The sequence below is a fragment of the Castanea sativa genome, chromosome 8 (genome assembly GCF_040712315.1).
Source record: "Castanea sativa cultivar Marrone di Chiusa Pesio chromosome 8, ASM4071231v1".
In the NCBI taxonomy this organism is placed as follows: Eukaryota; Viridiplantae; Streptophyta; class Magnoliopsida; order Fagales; family Fagaceae; genus Castanea; species Castanea sativa.
The window spans coordinates 50270146-50291763 of NC_134020.1; the positions used below are offsets into that span (position 1 = coordinate 50270146).

General features: G+C 36.8%; 2 protein-coding genes across 2 annotated transcripts; both read left to right on the forward strand.

The window, feature by feature from the left end:
- Positions 1 to 7869: 7869 nt before the first annotated feature.
- LOC142606496 (uncharacterized) lies at positions 7870 to 9246 on the forward strand. The gene is made up of 2 exons (XM_075777833.1): positions 7870 to 7944; positions 8041 to 9246. The coding sequence occupies exons 1-2, from the start codon at positions 7870 to 7872 to the stop codon at positions 9244 to 9246; spliced, it is 1281 nt and encodes a 426-aa protein (XP_075633948.1).
- Positions 9247 to 10745: 1499 nt separating this feature from the next.
- Positions 10746 to 11969, forward strand: LOC142606497 (uncharacterized). Its single transcript, XM_075777834.1, has 2 exons — positions 10746 to 10835; positions 10917 to 11969. The coding sequence occupies exons 1-2, from the start codon at positions 10746 to 10748 to the stop codon at positions 11967 to 11969; spliced, it is 1143 nt and encodes a 380-aa protein (XP_075633949.1).
- Positions 11970 to 21618: the final 9649 nt, after the last annotated feature.

Consider the following 21618-nt stretch of genomic DNA (forward strand, 5'->3'; position numbering starts at 1 on the left):
GTAACTAGTAGCTGAACCGAGTATTAATGCAGGGGTAGGTATTTCACTGATAACAACAGCCAAACCATGTTGGATATCCGATCATCGACTTCTTAGCAGAGGATCGAGTGCCAACCGATGAGAAGGAAGCAAAAAAAGTACGCCGGACAGCTACTCGATATTGGTAATCAACTAATCGTAAGCTGTACTGAAGGTCTTTTGAGGGGCCTTACCTATAGTGTTTACACCCTAACAAGATTGAAGAACTCTTGACCAAGCTACATGAGGGAGTGTGCGGCAGTCACGTGTGGGGACATTCATTATCCTACCAAGCCATGACTCAAGGATTTTGGTGGCCGCGAATGTAAAAGGATGTTACTGAGTATGCATGGAAGTGTGAGCAATGTCAGAAGCACGCCCCAATGATCCACCAGTCAGGGAGGAGCCTAAATCCTATTAGTAGCCCATGGCCCTTTGCGCAGTAGGGGCTAGATATTATTGGTCCATTCCCTCGAGCTACAGGAAACTAAAGGTTTGTATTAGTGGTCGTGGAATATGAAGGCGATGTTTATCTATGCAAGTGTATTCATACTGATTGGTTGTGTCATTGTTAGTTTATCTACCCTGGTTAACAAATGCGAAGGAATCTAGACCTCTAATTATCATAAGGATAGAAGTCTGCTCCAGGTTCGATCCTAATCACTGAGTAGGTGCAAACCTTAAATGCTGCCACATTTACAATTTATTATTATAAGGACAGAAGCTTGCTTCTCGATTCAATCCTAATCACTGAGCAGGTGGAAACCTTAATGCTAAAATTTTCTAAGGACAGAAGCCTACTCCTGGTTCGATCCTAATCACCGAGCAGGTGGAAGCCTTCTAAAATTTTTCTAAGGACAGAAGCCTATTCCCAATTCGATCCTAATCACTGAACAGGTGGAAACCTTAATGCTAAAATTTTTCTAAGGACAAAAGCCTACTCCCGATTCAATCCTAATCACCGAGCAGGTGGAAACCTTAGTGCTAAAATTTTCTAAGGACAGAAACCTACTTCCGGTTCGATCCTAATCACCAAGCAGGGGGAAACTTAATGCTAAAATTCGCTAAGGACAGAAATCTCACATTAAATCACCACCGAGCAAGCAGAACCCTGGCATATACCTTTTTTTATTTATTTTTTATTTGCTATATACACAAATAGCTTGGCTCAACATTAATTACCGAGTGCGTACAAACTTACCTTTATTTTTCCAGCTGCCAAACGGGTCGCGGCTGCCCGTCCTTTCCAAGGACAAACGGAAGAGTACTACCTATTGCCACCCATGGCAAAGCAACGTAACACAAGTAACTCAGCAAAGATGCACCAAGTTATTTATAAATATAGGAGAAATAGGTGTCCAGTCACTATTTTCAGGTGACTATCCAAACAAAACCAAATAAACGCAAGATGAAATGTAAATGAGTGTTTTGTCACCACACCTCGGTGACCATAGGTAAAACTAGAAATGAGAAAAATAGATGATACAAAATAAAGCAGGAATCTAAAACTACAGTAAGGGAATCAACATTCTTCAGTCTTAGGCGGCAGGGTCGGCAAACTACGACAGGGTTGTGTCCTCGGCAGTTCGGGGCGGGGCATCTTCAGCTGGCTAGTTAACAGCAAATGACTATGCTTGAATGTCCTCGGCTGGAGAAGTACCGGGCTGCATGACAATAAGGGTGCTGGAGATCTCAAGATCAACCAACTCCACGTGAGTGTCGATCTCGCGCCCTAGTTCCCTCATACTCGAGGTGCCATCCTCGTCGGAGGCACCGAACTGACTTTGGACTGGTGGAGGAGGTGGGGGGAAGGGAATCTATTTTGGAAGTCTCAATGGAGCATCGTCAGGCACTCCCACAGCTTGCAGAGCAGCCATCCACCCTTCCTCAAATTCGTGCTACTGGGCTTTATGAACGATGGGCTCCACATAATTCTCTGTGTCTGTGAAGCCATTATTGTACCACTTCACCTCGCAAGCCTCCAAGGCCGCCTTTAAGTCAGCGATCTCGTCAGCTTGGGCCAGGTTTAAGCTCTCTGCCTCGACTAGCTTAAGTTCTGTCCCCTCCAGCTTTACATCCAACTCTGTCAACCTCTTTTCCGCCAGTGCTCGGGCGTTCTCACACTCCTGGGATCTCTTCTCGGTAGTCTCAGCAGCTTTGCCCTTGTCCTTAGAGGTAGCAATAACAACTTCCTTCAAAGCCTTCTCCCACTCAGCATCCTCGACAATCTCTTTCAATCACTCATCAAGAACGTAAGCTAGCAGCGCAGCCTAACAACGCAACAACAAACATAAAAATGAAGAAAGTATGAACGCATCTATATGACGAGTGAAAGGTAGGGTGGCACACTACCGTTATGGCATCCCACTGTAGCTGATTAGCTAGCGGCTCATCAGCTCCACCCGAGTAGAAATGCACGTGCTCAAGTAGGAGTAGACCCTGTGCTAGGCTCCGAGCGACTTGTCTGCCTTCTCCTTGCTCCCATGTTCTGATGCTAGAAATCATTGAAAAAGGCTCGTTTCTAAGCCTGAAGACGACCTGCCATCCCACTTCTTGCCGGGATGAGGACACCACATAAGAGCCGATTTGGGTGGTTAGCTGCATGCCACTGGTTGGTTCCCAGATAGTAATTCTGTCAGAGGGCCGTGAAGGCGTGGTTCACAATGGAGCCTTGCCTGAGACCTTAGGTTGTTACTCAGTGGTTCATTACCTCTTACGCGAATGAATAAAAAGGGGAGGAGTTAGGCTTCTACCTTTTTGTTGTTGCTACTACTGTTGTTGCTGTGCAGCCGGACAAGTGTTGGGCAAGAAACGTCCAACGATCAATGTCCGTCTTGACACAATCTCCACTTCGCCTCGATCAGTTTCTGCTTCGGATGAGTAAATGAATTTGATTGCTTTCTCAGTTGGACCACCTGGGACTTGAGCTGGAGGCTCTTCAACAGGTCTATGGACAACGCGGTTTTAGGAGACTAACGCAGTTCCAAGGATTCTACTCTGACTAAGCGGGGACTGAGCTCTTAAGCTTCACCAACTGTTAGACGAGGAGGAAAGAGGTTGGGATGCCATACGTCTATGTATGATAGCAAGGGGCTGTCCACTAAAAACGCTTGATCGAAGGGCTGCCAGGTAGTGTACCTAAAAGTGCAGCCGAGTATGAAGTGTAATGCTCGGCGTTGTCCGTCAGAATGTACAAAAATCTCTGACCGAAGCACAAAATTGAGGTCCCTCACGTGTAAGACCCTGAGGTCTAGTCTAAATCTTTTACTATTTGCATCAAAACATGAAGAAGGTTCATTAGTACGGGGTTGGAAAAGCTAGTTCAAGGAAAACACAGGCTTTAAAACAATTAAGGGCATTCAGTACCGACCAACGTCACGCGGGGAAGTCGGACAAAGGAGCAGCCTGGCAAGCCAATTGCCACTCACCCAAACGAACTCTCCTGTAGAATTTCTGTTAGAATTGGGCAGGCATGATATAAGCCGTACCTGTACATCCCTAACCTTTAAATAATAATCAGACCTAATACACTAAGGATATAGACACTTTCCACCTTCTCCACCTTCTCGAATTTTGGGAGCCCTACAAAAACTTCAAGTTTAGACACTTTCTCCACTTGTTTGAAGTTTGCATGACCGAATATTTGATGCCAAAGTTCCAACACATCAACTTGGGCACTCCTACAAGAGATATTTGGTGTAGGAACAACTCCATAGCACTTGTCGATGGTCCTATATCCCTCCAAGACTTGAACCCCAACTTCATTTATGATCACACATCCCTTCTTTGAGAATTAAACAAGAAAGTCATCATCACATATTTGAGTGATGCTCAAAAGATTTGCCTTAAGCCCTTTGATGTATAGAACATCTTTCAATAGAGGTTGCCCCGGTATCTCAATAACTCTTTTGCCAGGAACTTGAGCGTGGCTTCCATCCCCAAATGTTCCATAGTCACCAACCTTCTATTTGAGAGACTTAAATAGTGATTTATCTCCTGTCATATGATGAGAACATCCACTATCAAGATACCACAAACAAGAATTGAATACTTTCAAAGAGGTGTGCACAAATAAGCAAGCATGAGATAAGCATTCTTGACCTTTAAAAAGGAAATCATCTTCATTTTCTATTCTCTTTTTAAGATGATCAACCTTGTCACACAATATATCATATTTCTTCTTTTATACTTCTCTATCAATGAATTTGACTCACATAGACTATTGTGTAAGACATGGTTCTTGTGTTCAAGATACTTCAGCATGTGAATGAACATTCTAACATGCTTCTTTGTTTTTAGTAACTGTAGGAGTTCATTGTTAGGAAAATCTTTAAAAATACTCATAGAGTCATTATCACAAACACTTGTACCACAATTCAACATAGTCTTTTCCATTGCTTCATCCATAGCTACAAGGGGTCTAAGATTACACTAAGGATATAGAAATCCGTCAAGTGTACCCACTCTAATACCAGTTGAATGTTCACTTGGTATGTAAAACACTAGTGAATGTTCAAACCCCAATCTCAAAATAACCAACACAAGCTTATATTCAAACAATATATGTGCAGAAAGATAGATATAAGCTATACCCAAATATGCAAACTACTCTAAGCCATATTTTAATCACAACTCAGCAGTAATTAAAAGCAAAGAGTAAGGGACAGAGAGAAGCAAACGCAAGATAACACCGGAACGTGTTATCGAAAAGGAAACCAAAGTACTCGGCAAAAAACCTCTCTGCCACCCTACAAGTGGTAAAATGATCAACTAGAAAATCAGTTGGGATACATGAATAGCAATAGACCCTCCAAGCCTAATCTACTCGATGCACCTAAACCCTCCAAGCTTCTTGTTCCAACAGGGTTACACATAACCTTGTCTTCTCTAGCTTACTGGATCCCGCAATTAGCCCATTGCATCAACCAAATGAATTGGTTCTCTTTTGAACTACTTCCTAAGCACCAAAATCCTTCTCACAGCTATGAATGTGGTGAGGTAAGGATTTGGCTAAAGATCCTCTCAATGGTATGACAATGCAAAGGGTGAGAGTAGAAGAATTTGGAAAATTAAATGTGCAAAATTATGGATTAGTCAATCTTGTTTTTCTCTAGGGTTTCTCTCTCAAAATTCTCTCTAGAAGCTCTCAACATTTCGTGGGTATAAGGGTATTTATAGTAGGGTATGAGAAGGAATGTAAAATGCCATTTTTCTGCAAAACATGGTGTTCTAGCAAGTTACTTGCGACTGGGACAAGTCACGAGTTCCAGTCGCCAAATAACAGAATGGCCAGAATGTACTTTTTGTCTTGTAGTGATCTAGCTGTGCTAACCCTTCAACTTCCTGCATGCTCAACACGTGTGCCTGATTCTGGCGGGTGGCCAGTCGCAAGTCAATCACATGCTCCAGTCGCGAGTTGCCTCTTTGATGCACACTCTTGATCAATTCTTCACATTCTCTCACACACAACCCTTACACAACCCTTATATATATATATATATATATATATATATATATATATATATATATATATATATATATATTGTATACTTGGAAAGCATCATTCTCTTTTTGCCTTATTAGATGTTGGCAAACCAAAATAGCAATAATGTCCTTTCAGGCTATTTCAAATTGGCTCTATGTCTGGAATTCGAGACCTTCTATTATAAACAAAAAGAAAGTACTACAACCCACTAATTTATATTACAAAGAATGGTACTTTTCTAATTTGTACTTACGATTTTGCATGGTTATATAAAGTTATAAAGTCTGATTGATCCTTTTTTTATACACTGTTCCTTTTTTCTTTTCTTTTTTTTGAGAAACAATACACTGTTCAGTTCAGCATCAATGATATAGACTTCAAAAATGGGTTGAAAAGACATCCCAAATTGAATGCCCATTGGTTTAAGAATTTCCTCAACAAATAAATAGTCATAACAAATTATTAATGATGTCCATGTTGAACTATCTAATAGCATCGAACCATCTCCAAACTACAAACTTTAAGATAATTTTTTTTGTCTATTTATCATTTATATTCTCTGAATAATGTTTGTATTCAATAAAGTTTACGGGAAAAAAGAAAAAAGAAAAAAAAAAGGCTCTCCTACTTATTTTGGCAATCTCACCCAACAATTTTGAGATCTGTCGCTTGTTGTCAAATATTTCTCCCCATGACTGTAAGCATCATGTACTTTAATGCCCTGTAGGAGAAAAAATATATACAGAAACTGTAAGCATCATGTACTTAAAATAAGTGTTACTTAGTTTTTCTGTTTTTTGTTTATTTCTTTGTTTTTTGTTAAATGAAGACAATAGATGAGTGTTAGTTCGTTGGCTAGTTGGGTTTTCTTCAAGGGAATTGGGAAACACATTGTTTTTGGTTTCTTTTTTCACTACCTAGAGAAATTTTTGACATGGAAGAACTATCACAAAGCTGGACAAGATTATCGCTTTCGGAAAGAGAGGGACCAGGTTGCTGTTGGAGGATGAATTCAGTTCCAAAGAACACATCATAGAAGCAAAATTCCTTACGAAACGGGCACTTAATATGGAAGCCATTGCAAAAACATTTACCCCATTATGGCGCTCAAGAAGTGGATTTAAGATCAAGAACTTGGGTGACCATGTGATCCTGTTCATTTTTGAAAACGAGTTTGAAGTAGAGAAGGTCCTTAAAGCTGAGCCATAGTGTTTTGATAAGTACTTGGTGATTATGCAGAAATATGACAAGAGTATGGCAATGGAAGAATTGAAATTTGTGAAGACTCAATTTTGGGTGCAAGTTCACGGACTCCCCTACAAATTCATGAATGTTAAGGTAGCTGAGAAGATTTGTGAAGTTGTTGGAAAAATTGTACCCTCTACTGATCCAGCTGAAACGGAGGGGGAAAATTTTATGAGGATTCGTATAGAGATGGATGTATCTTTACCGCTGTGTCGTGGCCAAGTAGTGTCCATGGATAAAGGAAAAAAAATTTGGGTAACGTTCAAATATGAACGCTTACCAAATATTTGCTATTGGTGCGGTAAAGTGGATCATTCGGACCGTGATTGTGAGATATGGATAAAAAGTGAAGGAAGTCTAGCAGATTCGCAAAAGCAGTTTGGACCTGCACTTCGTGCACCACCATTCTTTCTGTCAAAGCGAAGTGTGGTAGCTGTTCCAGGCTTTTACAATCAGAAACGATCAGCCACAAAGACTCATGTCACTAAAAACAGATCCGATGGTGGTGGTGTAGCTGGTGGAGGATCACAAGCCATGGAGGAGGTCACGGTGGAGCAAAATCTGGACAAAGCGGACAACACATTCAATGCTCATTCAAGTGAGGAAACCGACACAATTAAGGCACCTATTCAATTAGGAAGTGGTTACACTGAAAATATTAACCAAGACCATAACAAACCCCCTCATAATCCGGACCACTTCAATGCCGATATTTTAGGGAGCAATCAACATAGAATTATTGGTGCTAGCTGTCCAACAAATCCAACGGTCCAAATTGGAATTATTCCAATCAATAATCCAAGTAAATGCTCCAACTACAATGACTTATTGGAGGCAGCTCATGCAAAACCTGATGATCACACATTCAACCCTCCTCTTTTGCCACGTGAGTACCATGAGTTTAATAGGGCAACAAAGAAAAATGGCACATGAACAAAGCTGGACAGAGACAAGCAGGCGCAGCCAGTTGAACAGGGGAACACCTTTGGTCCTTGTAAACGAAAATTCTCAACAATAGGAGATCATTCTAAATTACCTTGCAACAAGAAAAAGGTTTTGAAGGATGATGTTGAATTCTATTCTCAAATGGTGGAAGCTGTTGATCAGCCCCACCAGGAGCCATGAATCTCTTAGTGTATAATTGTCGTGAGCTTGGGAACCTATGTACAGAGAAGGAGCTTGGAAATATTATCTGGGCAAAATATCCCTCTATCGTGTTTTTGGCCGAAACATGGGCAGACGAAGCTAGGCTAGAATGAGTACTTCATAGCATAGATTTTGATCACAAATAGGAGGTTTGTAGAGGGAGGAGAGGTGGAGGATTGGTGCTATTCTGGAAAAAAGATGCTCATGTAACTGTTGAGGATTCACATAGATTCTTTATTGATGTAACCCTAAATAAAAATAAGGAGTCAGAATGGAGGTTTACTGGATTCTACGGAGAGCCGGAAACTCATCGGAGAATGGAGGCTTGGAATAAATTAAGGGGGTTGAATAATAAAGAAGGCAATCCATGGCTTTGTGCAGGAGATTTCAATGAAATCTGTAGACAAGATGAAAAATTGGGGGGAGCATTGAGAAACCACAACCAAATGCAACAATTTCGAGATGTAATTGACGAGTGTGGTTTCATTGATTTGGGGTTCGAGGGATCAAAATTCACTTGGAGTAAGCATTTTACTGATGGTCATTTAGTTTGGGAACGGTTGGATAGAGGGTTGGGGAATAGTGAGTTTCTCATAAGATTCCCAGGTACAAGGGTGTCACATCTTAGCTGTATGTCATCAGATCATGCTCCACTCCTTATCGATCTTACGGGTTTAGAGTCTCCACCCAGGAAGAAAGTGTTTCGATTTGAGGAGATGTGGCTTTCTAACACTCGATGTGGAGAAATTGTGGAGGCCGTTTGGAGGAATGGGGAGGACGATGATACCATGAAAAAAATTGAAAAATGTAGTAAGGCTTTGGAAGAGTGGGGAAAAAATGAATTTGGTAGTATAAGGCAAGAATTGGAGGACAAAAGGAAAATGTTGGCCAGGATTGAGGCCAAGACTATGAGGAGGGGAGATAATTCTCGGCTTAGAGAGTTGAAAGCCGAAATTCATGACCTCATGGATAAGGAAACACGGATGTGGTGCCAAAGATCAAGGGTGTTATGGCTGAAAAATGGGGATAGCAATTCCAAATTTTTCCACAACAAAGCAACTCAGAGATTCAGAAAAAATTCCATTAGTGGAATAGAAGATAAAAGGGGGAACTGGCAAGAGCAACCAGAAGCGATTGGAGACATCATTATGGTGTATTTTGCAGAATTGTTCACTGCAAGGAATTCAGTAATTGAGGAAGGTGCTCTCTCCTTTATACCAAGGTTGGTCACGGATGAGATTAATGAACAACTAATGGGGGAGTTCACGGAGTGGGAAATTCAGGAAGCACTAAACCAAATGGCGCCCCTAAAAGCACCAAGCCCTGATGGGATGCCACCATTATTCTATTAGCACTTTTGGGGGATTATGAATGGAGAGGTAACTTCCACAATACTAGCTTGGCTGAATTCGGGTAAATTACCTTACCCAATAAACCATACTTTTGTCACTCTAATTCCAAAAGTGAAGAATCCTGTTTCAGTCTCTTAATATCGCCCTATAAGTCTATGTAATGTATTGTATAAGATATTTTCAAAAGTCCTTCCAAACAGATTAAAAAAATTCATGCCAGATCTTATAACTGAGCATCAATCTGCATTTGCAAAGAATAGGCTTATCTCAGATAATATCTTAGTAGCTTTTGAAACTTTGCACTGTATGAAAAATCATAATTCAGGACAAACAGGCTTTATGGCGCTAAAACTAGACATGAGCAAGGCGTACGACAGGGTGGAATGGAATTATCTTTAGAAGCTGATGGAAAAAATGGGATTCTGCTCAAGGTGGATCGGTTTGATTATGGAGTGTGTTCGTACAGTCTCATACTCAATTTTGGTGAATGGTGATCCAAAGGGGCTAATCAATCCAACAAGAAGCATAAGACAAGGCGACCCACTATCTCCTTTCCTTTTCCTATTATGTACAGAAGGATTACATGGCTTAATCAAAAGAGATGCAAGGGCAAAGGAGATCAATGGCTTCTCAATATGCAAAAGAGGTCCTAAATTAACCCACTTATTTTTTGCAGATGACAGCTTGCTTTTTTGTAAGGCAAATTCGCAAGAATGTGGAAACGTGCTCAAAATTTTGGCAGAATATTAAGAGGTGTCGGGGCAAAATATAAATAAAGAAAAAACTTCTCTTTTCTTTAGCAAGTCCACAAAAGATGATGTTAAAGAGGAGATTAAAAATGTGTTAGGGGTGAATGAAATAAGGTCTTATGAGAAGTATTTGGGGCTGCCCTCTTTTGTAGGAAGGAAAAAAAAAAAAAAGCAAGCTTTAACTATATCAAGGAGAGAGTGTGGAGGAAATTACAAGGGTGGGAGGGGAAGCTCCTATCTCAAGCCGGTAGAGAAGTCCTAATCAAAGCTATTGCTCAAGCCATCCCTACTTATGTCATGGGTTGTTTCAAATTACCCTTGAGCCTTTGCCATGAAATTGAAGCAATGATTAAAAAATTCTTTTGTGGGCAACGAGGTGACAAGCGAAAAATACATTGGGTTAAATGGTCGGAGTTGACAAAATCTAAGATAGATGGAGGAGTGGGTTTTCGAGAACTTGCTCTTTTCAATGACTCCCTCCTTGCCAAGCAAGCATGGCGCCTCCTACACAATAAAGGTACTCTATTTTACAGAATTTTTAAGGCGAGATTTTTTCCCTATAGTTTTTTCATGGAAGCAAAAGAATCGACAACCGGTTCCTACTCTTGGAAAAGCATTTTGAAGGGTAGAGAGGTGATACAATTGGGAGCTAGATTCAGGGTGGGTAATGGAAAGAGCATCAAAATATGACAGCATCATTGGTTGCCCATAAAACATCCTCCATTGATCTCATCCCCAATCATAGAATCTATGGAAGATGCCACCGTGGACTACCTTATGGACAATACAATCGGTAAATGGGATGCTGAAATGCTTAAGGGGGTGCTCATACCAGCTGAAGTGGAACTTGCTCAAAGGATTCCATTGCCTCATTGCCAAACAGAAGATGTTTTGTACTAGCCCTTCACTACTAATGGGCAGTACACTTGCAAGTCCGGATACAAATTCCTAAAAGATTTGGTGGAAAACTTAGGGGATGGCAATCAATCGGAGGAGGACAAGAATTTTTGGAAGGGCATTTGGCCCATGGAAATTCCAAACAAATATAAAAATCTGCTGTGGCGGGCGTGTAGAAACTCACTTCCAACTAAGCAGAATTTGGTAAGGCAAACAATCATACAAAGTCCCAGTTGTGACCGTTGCTCCCTACAAGCAGAGGATACAGCTGAAGATACCTTGCATGCTTTATGGAGTTGCACGAGTTTGAATGAGGTATGGGTAGGTGATAGATGGAATTTCTGCTCAAGGATTCGTTTTGCAGATTTCAAAGAGTTGTGCAATTGGGTTCTTGAAAATGGGAAGCCGCTGGAACTGTTTGCTATTCAGGTGTGGAGCATATGGAACCAAAGAAATAAACTGAGATTGAATCAACCTTGCTGCCTTACCAAAGAGTTGCAAAAGATGGCAGAGGATACCTGGAATGAAATTCGTAGACACAATCTCAAGCTGAACCGCTTCAGCTCAAGCCCGACGCATCAAATATTGTGGACGGCACCTGCACCTGACAGCTATAAGATCAATTACGCTGGAGCACTTTCCACTACGGACAACAAATCTGGGATTGGCATTGTTGTACGGGACTATCATGGAGAGGTCATTGCTTCACTTATACAGCAGCTGGACCAAGCTTATCAACCCGTGGAAGTTGAAGCAATGGCAGCTAGTAAGGCTGTGGAGTTTGGCAGTGAGTTAGGTCTTCAGAGAGCCATTATTGAGGGTGACTCGGCAGTGGTAGTTAAGTCCCTAACAAGCAAGGAATTCGGGTTGACTCCTTACGCCCAATTGTTGAATGACGTGTCCTTATTTTCCGGTTCTTATTCACAATTGACATACTCTCATGTAAAGAGAGATGGGAATAAAGTTGCTCACAGTTTAGCTAGGCTAGCTTTGACAATACAGAGTTTTACGGTGTGGATGGAGGATGTTTCATCTTGCACCTTACCTTTTGTTCAGGCTGATTTGGCCGCTCTTTAGTATTCTTAATAAAAGTCTTCCTTCTCAAAAAAAAAAAAAATAATCCCATTCTTATCTTAATAGTGATGAAGGGAGAACTAATTATAAAAATTGATATTTTGATCAAACAGAGTTTAAAATAGATAATTTGATTTTGTTGTTTTGAAAACGTGCTTAAATAAAATAGAAAAAAAAAAAAGTTTTTATGATAAAATATATCAATTTTTTTAAGAGTTGATGCAAATGGTCAAAGTTTATAACCTAAAGGATATTTATAATTCTACGTGGTACATACAATGTCAAACAATCAGTTGAAGGACAGCTACGATGACTAACATATTGCTTGTCATTTTCTATGTTTTTTTTTTTTTTTTTTCATCTCTATTTTAATCGTTTCTAAATAAGTAAGATTATGTTGTACTCCCCTCTTCAAAAAACCGGCAGATTCTACCTAGTGCTACACAAAAAAACCCAAAATCAATATGGCTTTTCAAGACCATCCAGGCTTAGGCCTCCTAGTTCTTCATGGCTTATTGACTAATGTCATTGCTATTTCATCAAGCCATGACACTGCTTCATTCAACCGTACCAGTTTTCCCAAAGTTTTTATTTTTGGGACAGCATCAGCGTCTTATCAGGTAACTAAGTCTCAGTCTCTCTATGTTAATTTGTATCATAGTTTTCTTTTCTTTTTTTTCAAATGTCTTGGGGATGTCAAGCACATGTCAATATTATTATGTGCACGAGTGTCATTTCAAATTTCTATTATGAAGGTGCACCAAAAAGAAGATGGCAGAGGACCAAGTATAAGGCACACTTACAATCTTGAACATCCAGGACACTTTTTCTTTCTCTCTCCAACAATATGATACCTGAAAGTATGAATTTCCAATGGAATAGTATGCATTATTGAGATGAAATTTAATTCTGGAAAATTTTATTTCAAGGCCTCTCAATTTTATTCATTTCGTGATTAATTTTTAGATTTATTAATGTATAGAATTTCGTTTTCTTTAAACTTTTGAGTAACATGATAGTCTATACACTTTTGAGTAACATGAATCAATAGAATTATAGGAATACAAAATAAGGAGATTATTAAGTTATGAACACAATATTTTTACAATAATTTTAAAATAAAACCTAAGTGGATAGCTAATAATGGTTCGTAATAAAGTGATGTAAACGGTGGATCAAGATGAAAACTATTAGCTTTGTTATAAAACTGTTGTGTGCATTACTCGTATTTTATAGTAAAGATTACATACACAATTCCCTAAATTGTAGGGATTTACCATTAGAACAAATCAAATAAACTCAAGGAATGTATTACTATTACAAATTAAGTCATTGATTTGTAATGGATGCACTATAACAAACAATGCCTATAATGACAAAAAATTTCGTCACTGTAAGTATAGTATCATCTCCTAAGACATACTAAACTGGGTTGCCAAATGTCTTGGCGATGAGCCGATGACAATATTCATCACCAAATTGTTTAATAATTTTTAAAAATTATATCAAGATAATATAACAATAAGTTATTTAGATTTTGTTCCATTATTAGTAAGTTATAAAATATCAAGATAATATTAATAATATTTATTTAAATATTGGTGACCCAACACTATCTACACCACTTTTTTTTCAACTAGATCTATGAGACTATGACAGTGTTTGAGCCTTTGAGGATACTTACACAGAATTGATTTTTTTTTAAGGAAAAAAGAAAAAAAAGAAAAAAAAAAAAAAAAAAAAAAAAAAAAAAAACAACAACGTAAAAAAAGTACAACTTTACATTCCAATATCTTTTGGTATTTATTTTTCTTCCTAAGACATTCCAACCTGGGTCGCAATGACAGCTCTATTTGTATGTCACTTGTAAAAAAATAAAAATTTATGCATACAAAAAAATTTATATAAATAATTATTTTAAACTAATATGTTCAATGATTACCTGACTTGAAATATATATATATATATAATTTAAAATATATATATATATATATATAATTTAAAAAATATATATATTATATACTAAATTAACCTATTTTGACCACTCTAATAAAAATGTTGAACTCCTTTACTTGAGATTCATAAGAATTTAAGTTCAATAATTATAAGAATAATACTACATACACAATATTTTCACAACAATTTCACAATAAATTTGATGTGACAAGCTTTTACTAATTCTAATTTGGGTTCAATATTGACATGTTTTACCCACCAATAACAAGTTAACAACTTGTTGCATAAGATTTGTTATGAAATTGTTGTGGTCACTTTATTATTTTCATATTAGTATTTTCAATTTAATTTGCACTTTATTTTTTATTAGTCTATTTTTTCTTTCCTACTCTCTTTGTTAGTGCCAAAAAAATTGTAATATTTTTTTGTATTTGGGTTTTTTTTTTTTTTTTTGTGAAGTTGATATATTTTTGAATTGTATTTTTATTAAATTTTATATAATTTAAGTTTCTTAGTGACTACCCTAAAAACAATTCCTAAAGCCGCCACTGCTGGATCGCCAAATGTCTTGGCGATGAAAATATTCATCACCAAATTGTTTAATAATTTAAAAAATATATATATCAATATAATATAATAGTAAGTTATTTAGATTTTGTTCGATTATTAGTAAGTTAAATATATCAAGATAAGTGTGTGTGTGTGTCTATATATATATATATGTAAATCCATTCTAGAGACTTGAATTTGAACTCTTACTCCCTCTACACTCCACAAGCACTAGTCCAATTACTAGTTCTTAAATAGTAAAAGAAAAAAGAAAATCCTTTGATGGTCTCAAAATAAAATATTAACTTATAATGAAATTGCAGATTGGATAAAGGATGGAAGCAGTGGAGATGTAGCTAACGATCAATATCATTACTATAAGGTATATATGTTATATATGTTGATTCATGTTCATAATAAAAATGAATATCATTACTATAAGGTATATATGTTATACATGTTGTTTCATGTTCATAATAAAAATTGAAAAGAAAACCACTGATATTAATTAGCAACTAATTACCAAGTGTCTTGTAGAACAATTGAATAGTTTATTTTTATTTTATTTATTTTATGGGGAAATTGCATAGTTTGGATTCTAAGTCTTAGTTTTTTTTTATATGGAACCCCTCATAAATGCTTTGTCCTTTATGAAAGATTAGAAAAATTATAAGACCACATGAAATGGTACAACTTGTATCATAATTGTCCATATAGCAGAAAAATTGGTGATTCCATGTAAAATATACAAATGGTCAATCGCACATATAAGATAATTGTGGTAAAAGTCTAAAAAAAACACACAAAGAACTCCCAAAAAATAGCTTTGACAACGAGAAAAGTGGGAAATAGTTATGTTAGGTTCTAAGACCTTAGGGACTAATGTATTAGAACTTCAATATGTAATGTGTTGGCAAACCATGATGAAAACATTTAGTCTAGGTTTAGACTTGCTTAAAGTTTGGTTTAACGTAATTTTGGAATCGAGTAATTGCAAGAAATTACTGTTCTAATTCGACAAGGCTCGATAGATCGAAGAATGGACTCGATCGATCGAGAGTCATATCTGCAGAATTATAATTAAGGCCAAACAGCAGTTCAAGCCCATCAAGGATTAGGGTTTCAGATCTACTTCTTCTAGTATATAAAGGAACCCTAAGCACATTTTTAAAGAGTTTTTTAGAGAGATTATAGTGCATCTTATGCCTCTTTTATGGATCTAGGGTTTTGTACCCAAAAGCTTTCTAAGGCTCTTTGTGCTCTGTGTGTGAATCTTTGTGAGATCTAGAGGTGTTTGCCTTCACATACACTTAGAGTTATCAAGATCTAGATTGATGTCAAGAGCTTGGTGATCAATTCAATTGCAGATTAAAGAGCTTAAAGATACATAAGCGGGAGTGCTTCTACTTGCTAGGAATCCAAGAAAGAAGTAGTCCGTGAATTCGGAGCTATCACGAGGTCGTGGTAGTAAGTTTCCTACTCGAGGTAGCAATAGGATGTTAGTGGTCTAAGTCACTATTGTGTAAACTTCAATTCTTTCATAGTGGGTTCAGTTTTACCTTGAGGATAGTTAGGTTAAATCCTCCCCAGGTTTTTTACCGGTTTGATTTTTTTGGGTTATTATATTATTGTGTTCTTTATTTTCCGCACTTTACAATAATATAATTTATATGTGTTAATCTAAATCTGCGAAATTTACCTAAGTTAATCACTTGACTAAATAATTAGGTTAAACTGTCTGTGTTTAAGGGGTTTAAAAACATACAAGTTACACAGTAATATGACACAGATCTGACTTTTCTACATTTTGGCAGACATTTATATTTTCCACATGATTTTTCTTTGACTTTTCAGTCTTGTAGTACGACGTTCTTTTTCTTGTCTTTGTAGCTTCATTGAATGGGATCCCCATTGGTCCACCGGTATGTACTTGCTAGCTAAAATACATATCAACATTTTTGTTCTAGTAGTTAGAGGAAAAAAAAAACACAACTTTTTTTTTTTTTTTTTGTATATTGATGGTACTAAATAATTATAAATATGATTGATTCCATATTATTGACATAATGAATATCTTAATTTTTTTAATCTTTTATCTTGCAATTAAATATAAACACATTGTGTTTTGGCCTTATGTTAGTATCCCTAAAAAATTGTAGACTGCTTCAAGTTGGCTTCATGTTTATCCTAGAGGATTTCGAGATATTTTGCTCTACATAAAGATGAAGTACCACAATCCTCTAATTTACATCACCGAGAATGGTAATTTTCTCAAACTTCTTTTTTCTTTTATTATCCAATAAGGTCATGAAAAATTGGAACGCTATTGGTAGTTATTGGATTTCCATTTGAAACTAACTTCCTCCAACTATATTTGCAGGAATTGATGAGTTCAATAATGCCACCATGTCGTTCAAGGAAGGCCTTGTTAACCCCAAAGAATTGACTATTATCATACACATCTTTTGTTTCTTCATAGGGCTATCAAGTAAGTGCAATAGCTCTCTCTCTCTCTCTCTCTCTCTCTCACACACACACACACACAATTACACAATTATAGAATTCTAACTTGATTTCATTTCTTTCTTTGGTATATATAGGGGTGGTGCAAATGTTAAGGGATATTTTGCATGGTCATTGTTGGACAATTTTGAGTGATCCTTTGGCTATACTGCTAGATTTGGAATCAACTTTGTACACTACAAAAATGAGAATAAAAGATACCCCAAACATTCTGCCCTTTGGTTCAATAATTTCTTCAAGAAGTAGATAAGAAACATGCTCAAATTATGAATTATCCATTAGCAATGGATAGTTTCCAAACAATAAACTAGAGATAATTTCTTCTTCGATAGGCCAAAAACATATTGACCCTTTTGTGATGGATTAATTGATTAATTAGCCAAGTTTAATTAATTAATCAAATTAACATACAAAATACGTGGCAGTACAAACAAATCACCAAATAACTAAATATGCAACGGAAATTAAATGACATGGTGATTTGTTTACGAATGGGGAATACCTATACGGCAAAAACCCCACCGAGTGATTTTAAGACCACCACTCCCGAGAATCCACAATTATCAAAATAAGTGGTTACAAGTGTAAGATTGAATTTATTCAATCATTTTGTTGGCTTTATTCCGTGCCAATTTGCTTGTAATTTAGCATTTAGAAACCCTTGTACTTAGGTGGGAATCATGTAAAGGTAATGTGTGAGAGAGTGTGAAGAAAAGCTCAAAAGTGTGCACTCAAGCAAGCACACGTGTGAAGCATGCAGGGGGAGCTGAAGAGTCACGCCAGCTGTTGCACTACAAGACAAAACCTCCAACTGGCTAGGCAGTTAGCTTGCGACTCAAACTCGCGACTCGTTCCAGTCGCGAGCTCGAGTTTCCAGAATGCCCTGTTTAGCTAAAACTGACCTTTCGCATTCCAAACACACCAGTATAAATACCCCTTATACCCACGTATTGTAGAGAGCCTCTAGAGAGAATTTTGAGAGAGAAACCCTAGAGAAAAACAAGATTGACTCATCCACAATCTTCATCATTTGATTCACCAAATTCCTCTACTCTCGCCCTTTCCATTGTTACATCCTTGAGATGTACATTTAGCCAAATCATTTTCTCACCATACACACATCTATGAGAAGGCTATTTGGTGCTTGGGAAGCAGTTAGAAAGGGACCAATTAATATTGGTTGATGCTATGGGCTATAGCGGAATCTGGTAAGCTATAGAAGACAAAGGTTCGGCATAACCTCGTTGGAGCAAGAAGCTTGGAGGGCTTAGGTATACTAGGTAGATTAGGCTTGAAGGGTCTTCTGCTGTTCACGTATCCCAACTTTATTCTCTAGTGGATTATTGACCGCTTGGAGGGCGGTTGAGAGGTTTTACGCCGAGGACTTTGGTTTCCTCTTCAATAACACATCGCTATGTTATCTTTGTGTTTGCATCTCTCTTCCCTTAATCTTTACCTTTTAATTGTTGTTGTGGTTGTGATTAATTTCGGTTTAGATTGTTTTACCAATTTTGATTTAGCTTATTTTCATATTCCGCACATACATTGTTTAATAAGAAGCTTGTGTTGGTAATTTGTAAATTGGGGGTCTAAACGTTCTAAGGTATTTTACACACTTTTTGAATATTCAATTGGTATTAGAGCGGGTACACTTGTTGTGGTTTCATTACCTAAGTGTGATCCTTGACCCCTTGTGTGTTTTGTCATGTATAGTGTTTTGCCATAGATAGTGTTTTGTATGCTTCTATGGATGTTTTGAATGATATTGATTGTAACATGCCATGTGTTTGTGAAAATGTCTCTATGAGTGTTAATTCTCAAAATTGTGATGACATGTTACATGAATCTATGGGTGTTGTTGATATTCCTAACATCAAACTCTTGAAGAAAGAAGTTAAGAAGTTTCATAAGAATTTGAGCAAGTTTCATTGTGAAAAGGATGATTTGATTGCTAAGCTCAATGAACCCAATGAATTGCTTGAAAAGTATAAAAAGCTTGCAGAAAATTCTCTTGAAAAAACGAAAGAGTTTGAATGTTTGAATATGGACTTGAATGCTAAACTTTTTTGGTCTAACAAACTAGTTGATGAGCTAAAATGTGAAAATGAATCTCTTAAGATGCATGCCAAGTGTTTGATTGCTGAACTTATTGCTAAAAAGGATGAAAATGAAAATATTTTTTGCAATCATGTTGTGGTACTCGATTTTGTGCCTATTGTGTATTGTACTTCAAAAGACAAATCGGTGTACATTCCTTCACACAAAAGAAATCAAAAGGTGGAGAAAAAGGCTCTTAAGCCAAAGCCTCCGTTTAGGTCTCAACCTAACGTTTTTGATGGATCTAAGTTTGTTTCAACTTGCTACCATTGCGGTGTGATTAGTCATATAAGACCTCAATGTCCCAAGTTGAAGAGAGAACAAAACCTTGTTGCTAGATCCCTCCCTAAAAAGCCTAGTGGACCTAAACCCATTGTGTGTCACCATTGTGGTATCTTTGGTCATCTTAGACCTCATTGCTCTAAGTTTCAATCTTTTAAAAGAATCAAAAGAAAATAGAAACTTGAGCTTCTTGGAAGCTGCGCTTTGCATGCAAAACCGGTTTTAGGGGAAAATAGTAAGTTGTTAAAGAAATTTTTTTATGTTTTTACCTCCTTGTCTATGTGCATCTCCGGTTCTCATTCTTCCAACTCTTGTCTCACTTCTCATGAGACACTCATTCCAAACAATCATTCTGTTTGGATGAGGAAGGGTTCCTATGGTTGAGCGTTTACTCTTTTGGTCTTTGATCTAATTCTTTTGATCTTTGTAGGACTCTTCATGCATTAGATGCTTCATTGTCATGCATTTGTACGTCTTGCATTTAATTATATGCATTATTGTGTTTTTGCTTTTGATCTTAATTTTGTTGTTTTGTTTTTGTGTGTAAAAAATCCAAAAATACATAAAAAGTGAAAAATTCAAAAAGTTTAAAATTCAAAAATTTTGATTATATATGTTTGAGCACATTTCACATGTGAGTTTGGCCTAGTATCTTCGTACTAATAGTGTAGTGCATTTACGAGCTTAGCTTGTTTTGTATGCATATCTATCTTTGTGGGAAAAATCTTGAAATATTTGTGAGATTGTTGTAAATCGATCTTCAAGCTTGTCATGAATGATTAGTCCAAAGTCTTGTTGGTCTTGATACTTGCATAGATTTGTGCCTATATCTTTTCCCATGTTTTTATGTTTTTTCTATATAGCTCATCAAATGTCAAATCTTGAAAAGAAACATTGAGCTGCAAAACATTGACTAGGAAAAAGGGAAAGAGACTTGTATCAAAATGTATGGTGACTCAAAAAGCCAAAGGCTTACTCACAAAGTTGAAATATCAAAAATTTCAAACATCGATCTCAAAGTAAGATGTATTTTGTTCAAAATGATTAAATGTTATGATTTGTAAAGAAGCCGAATGAAAAGCTTCAAAAAAATGTAATCATTTTCTTGTGGGAGATCATATATGTTCATTTCTATAATTGAGATAGTCCACTTGACTTAGTACTAATTGTGTATGACTTGATTGAATTGATCATTGAAGCTTCACTCTAGACTAAGTACTATTCCACACTTGATCCACACACACAACACACAAGTTTAATGTTCAATGAATGCTTATTTCATTTGTGTGATTGTAAATGTTCAAATGTAATGTGTGTGTGCTCAATCATATGTGGATCAAACTAAAAATATTTTTGTTCTTTTTGTTTGCTTTTGGAAGTGATTTGTATCACTCATATATTTCAAAGTTTTTCAAGTTATTTTTTTTTTGGTGAAAAACATGTTTTCTAAGTGTTTTCTTGTCCTATTTCATGTGTAAACTCAACTGGGAGTTAAATGGTCAAATTCTCAAGTTTTTCAACCTTACATAGAGAGTTTCACGATTGTTTCACGAGTAACTCGCAAGTAAGGCTTACCTGCAAAACTTCCTTCAAAAATTCCTAGATTAGCTTTTTAAAGGACATTTCGTGGGACATTTATTTTAAACTTCTCTCATCTTCTCCCAAACTCCTATTTTAATGCTTCAACATCAAAACTCAACTAATTTCAAGTGTTTTACATTCCATAAACATATCTAAGGTAATCTTTAACTCTTTTCATTGATTTTGATCCTTAAATTATGTTTTTGGGGGTTTTATGTTTATAGTTGGGATTTTTTCAAATGGGAGTTGGAAAACTTAATTTTTGTCAATCTTTTGAGTGGGCTTTGTTTTAAATGATGTTTTGCTTTGGATGTTGGCCCCTTGTGGCAAAAATAACATGTATTTAGGCAAGGTTTTCATATGTTTTTGCATTGTTTAACATACATGTGTAGTGTGTGCACTCTAAGTATTTGATAAAATGTTCAAATGACATTTTCTCGCTGTTTTGGAATCCGATGAGTACCAATTTTCGAGGATCACCATAGTTATTCATGTTGATCATGTTTTGATCATTGGTGGTGTGTTTTATACACTTTGCCCCGTGATTACTTATTCATACATTGGTCATGCATCTCACATGCACACTAGATGCACCTTTGCTGCACACACTCTAACACTTGACACACTTTGCATTCACTCATACTAGTTAAGTCTTTTTAAACCT

Bases quoted from the DNA above. Each gene is read 5' to 3' on its own strand.
- LOC142606496 (XM_075777833.1), top strand. From the start codon at position 7,870: ATGAATCTCTTAGTGTATAATTGTCGTGAGCTTGGGAACCTATGTACA. The intron at 7,945-8,040 runs GCAAAATATCCC...GATCACAAATAG, and splicing joins AGCTTGGAAATATTATCTGG to GAGGTTTGTAGAGGGAGGAG.
- LOC142606497 (XM_075777834.1), top strand. From the start codon at position 10,746: ATGGAAGATGCCACCGTGGACTACCTTATGGACAATACAATCGGTAAA. The intron at 10,836-10,916 runs GTGGAACTTGCT...ACTAATGGGCAG, and splicing joins GGGTGCTCATACCAGCTGAA to TACACTTGCAAGTCCGGATA.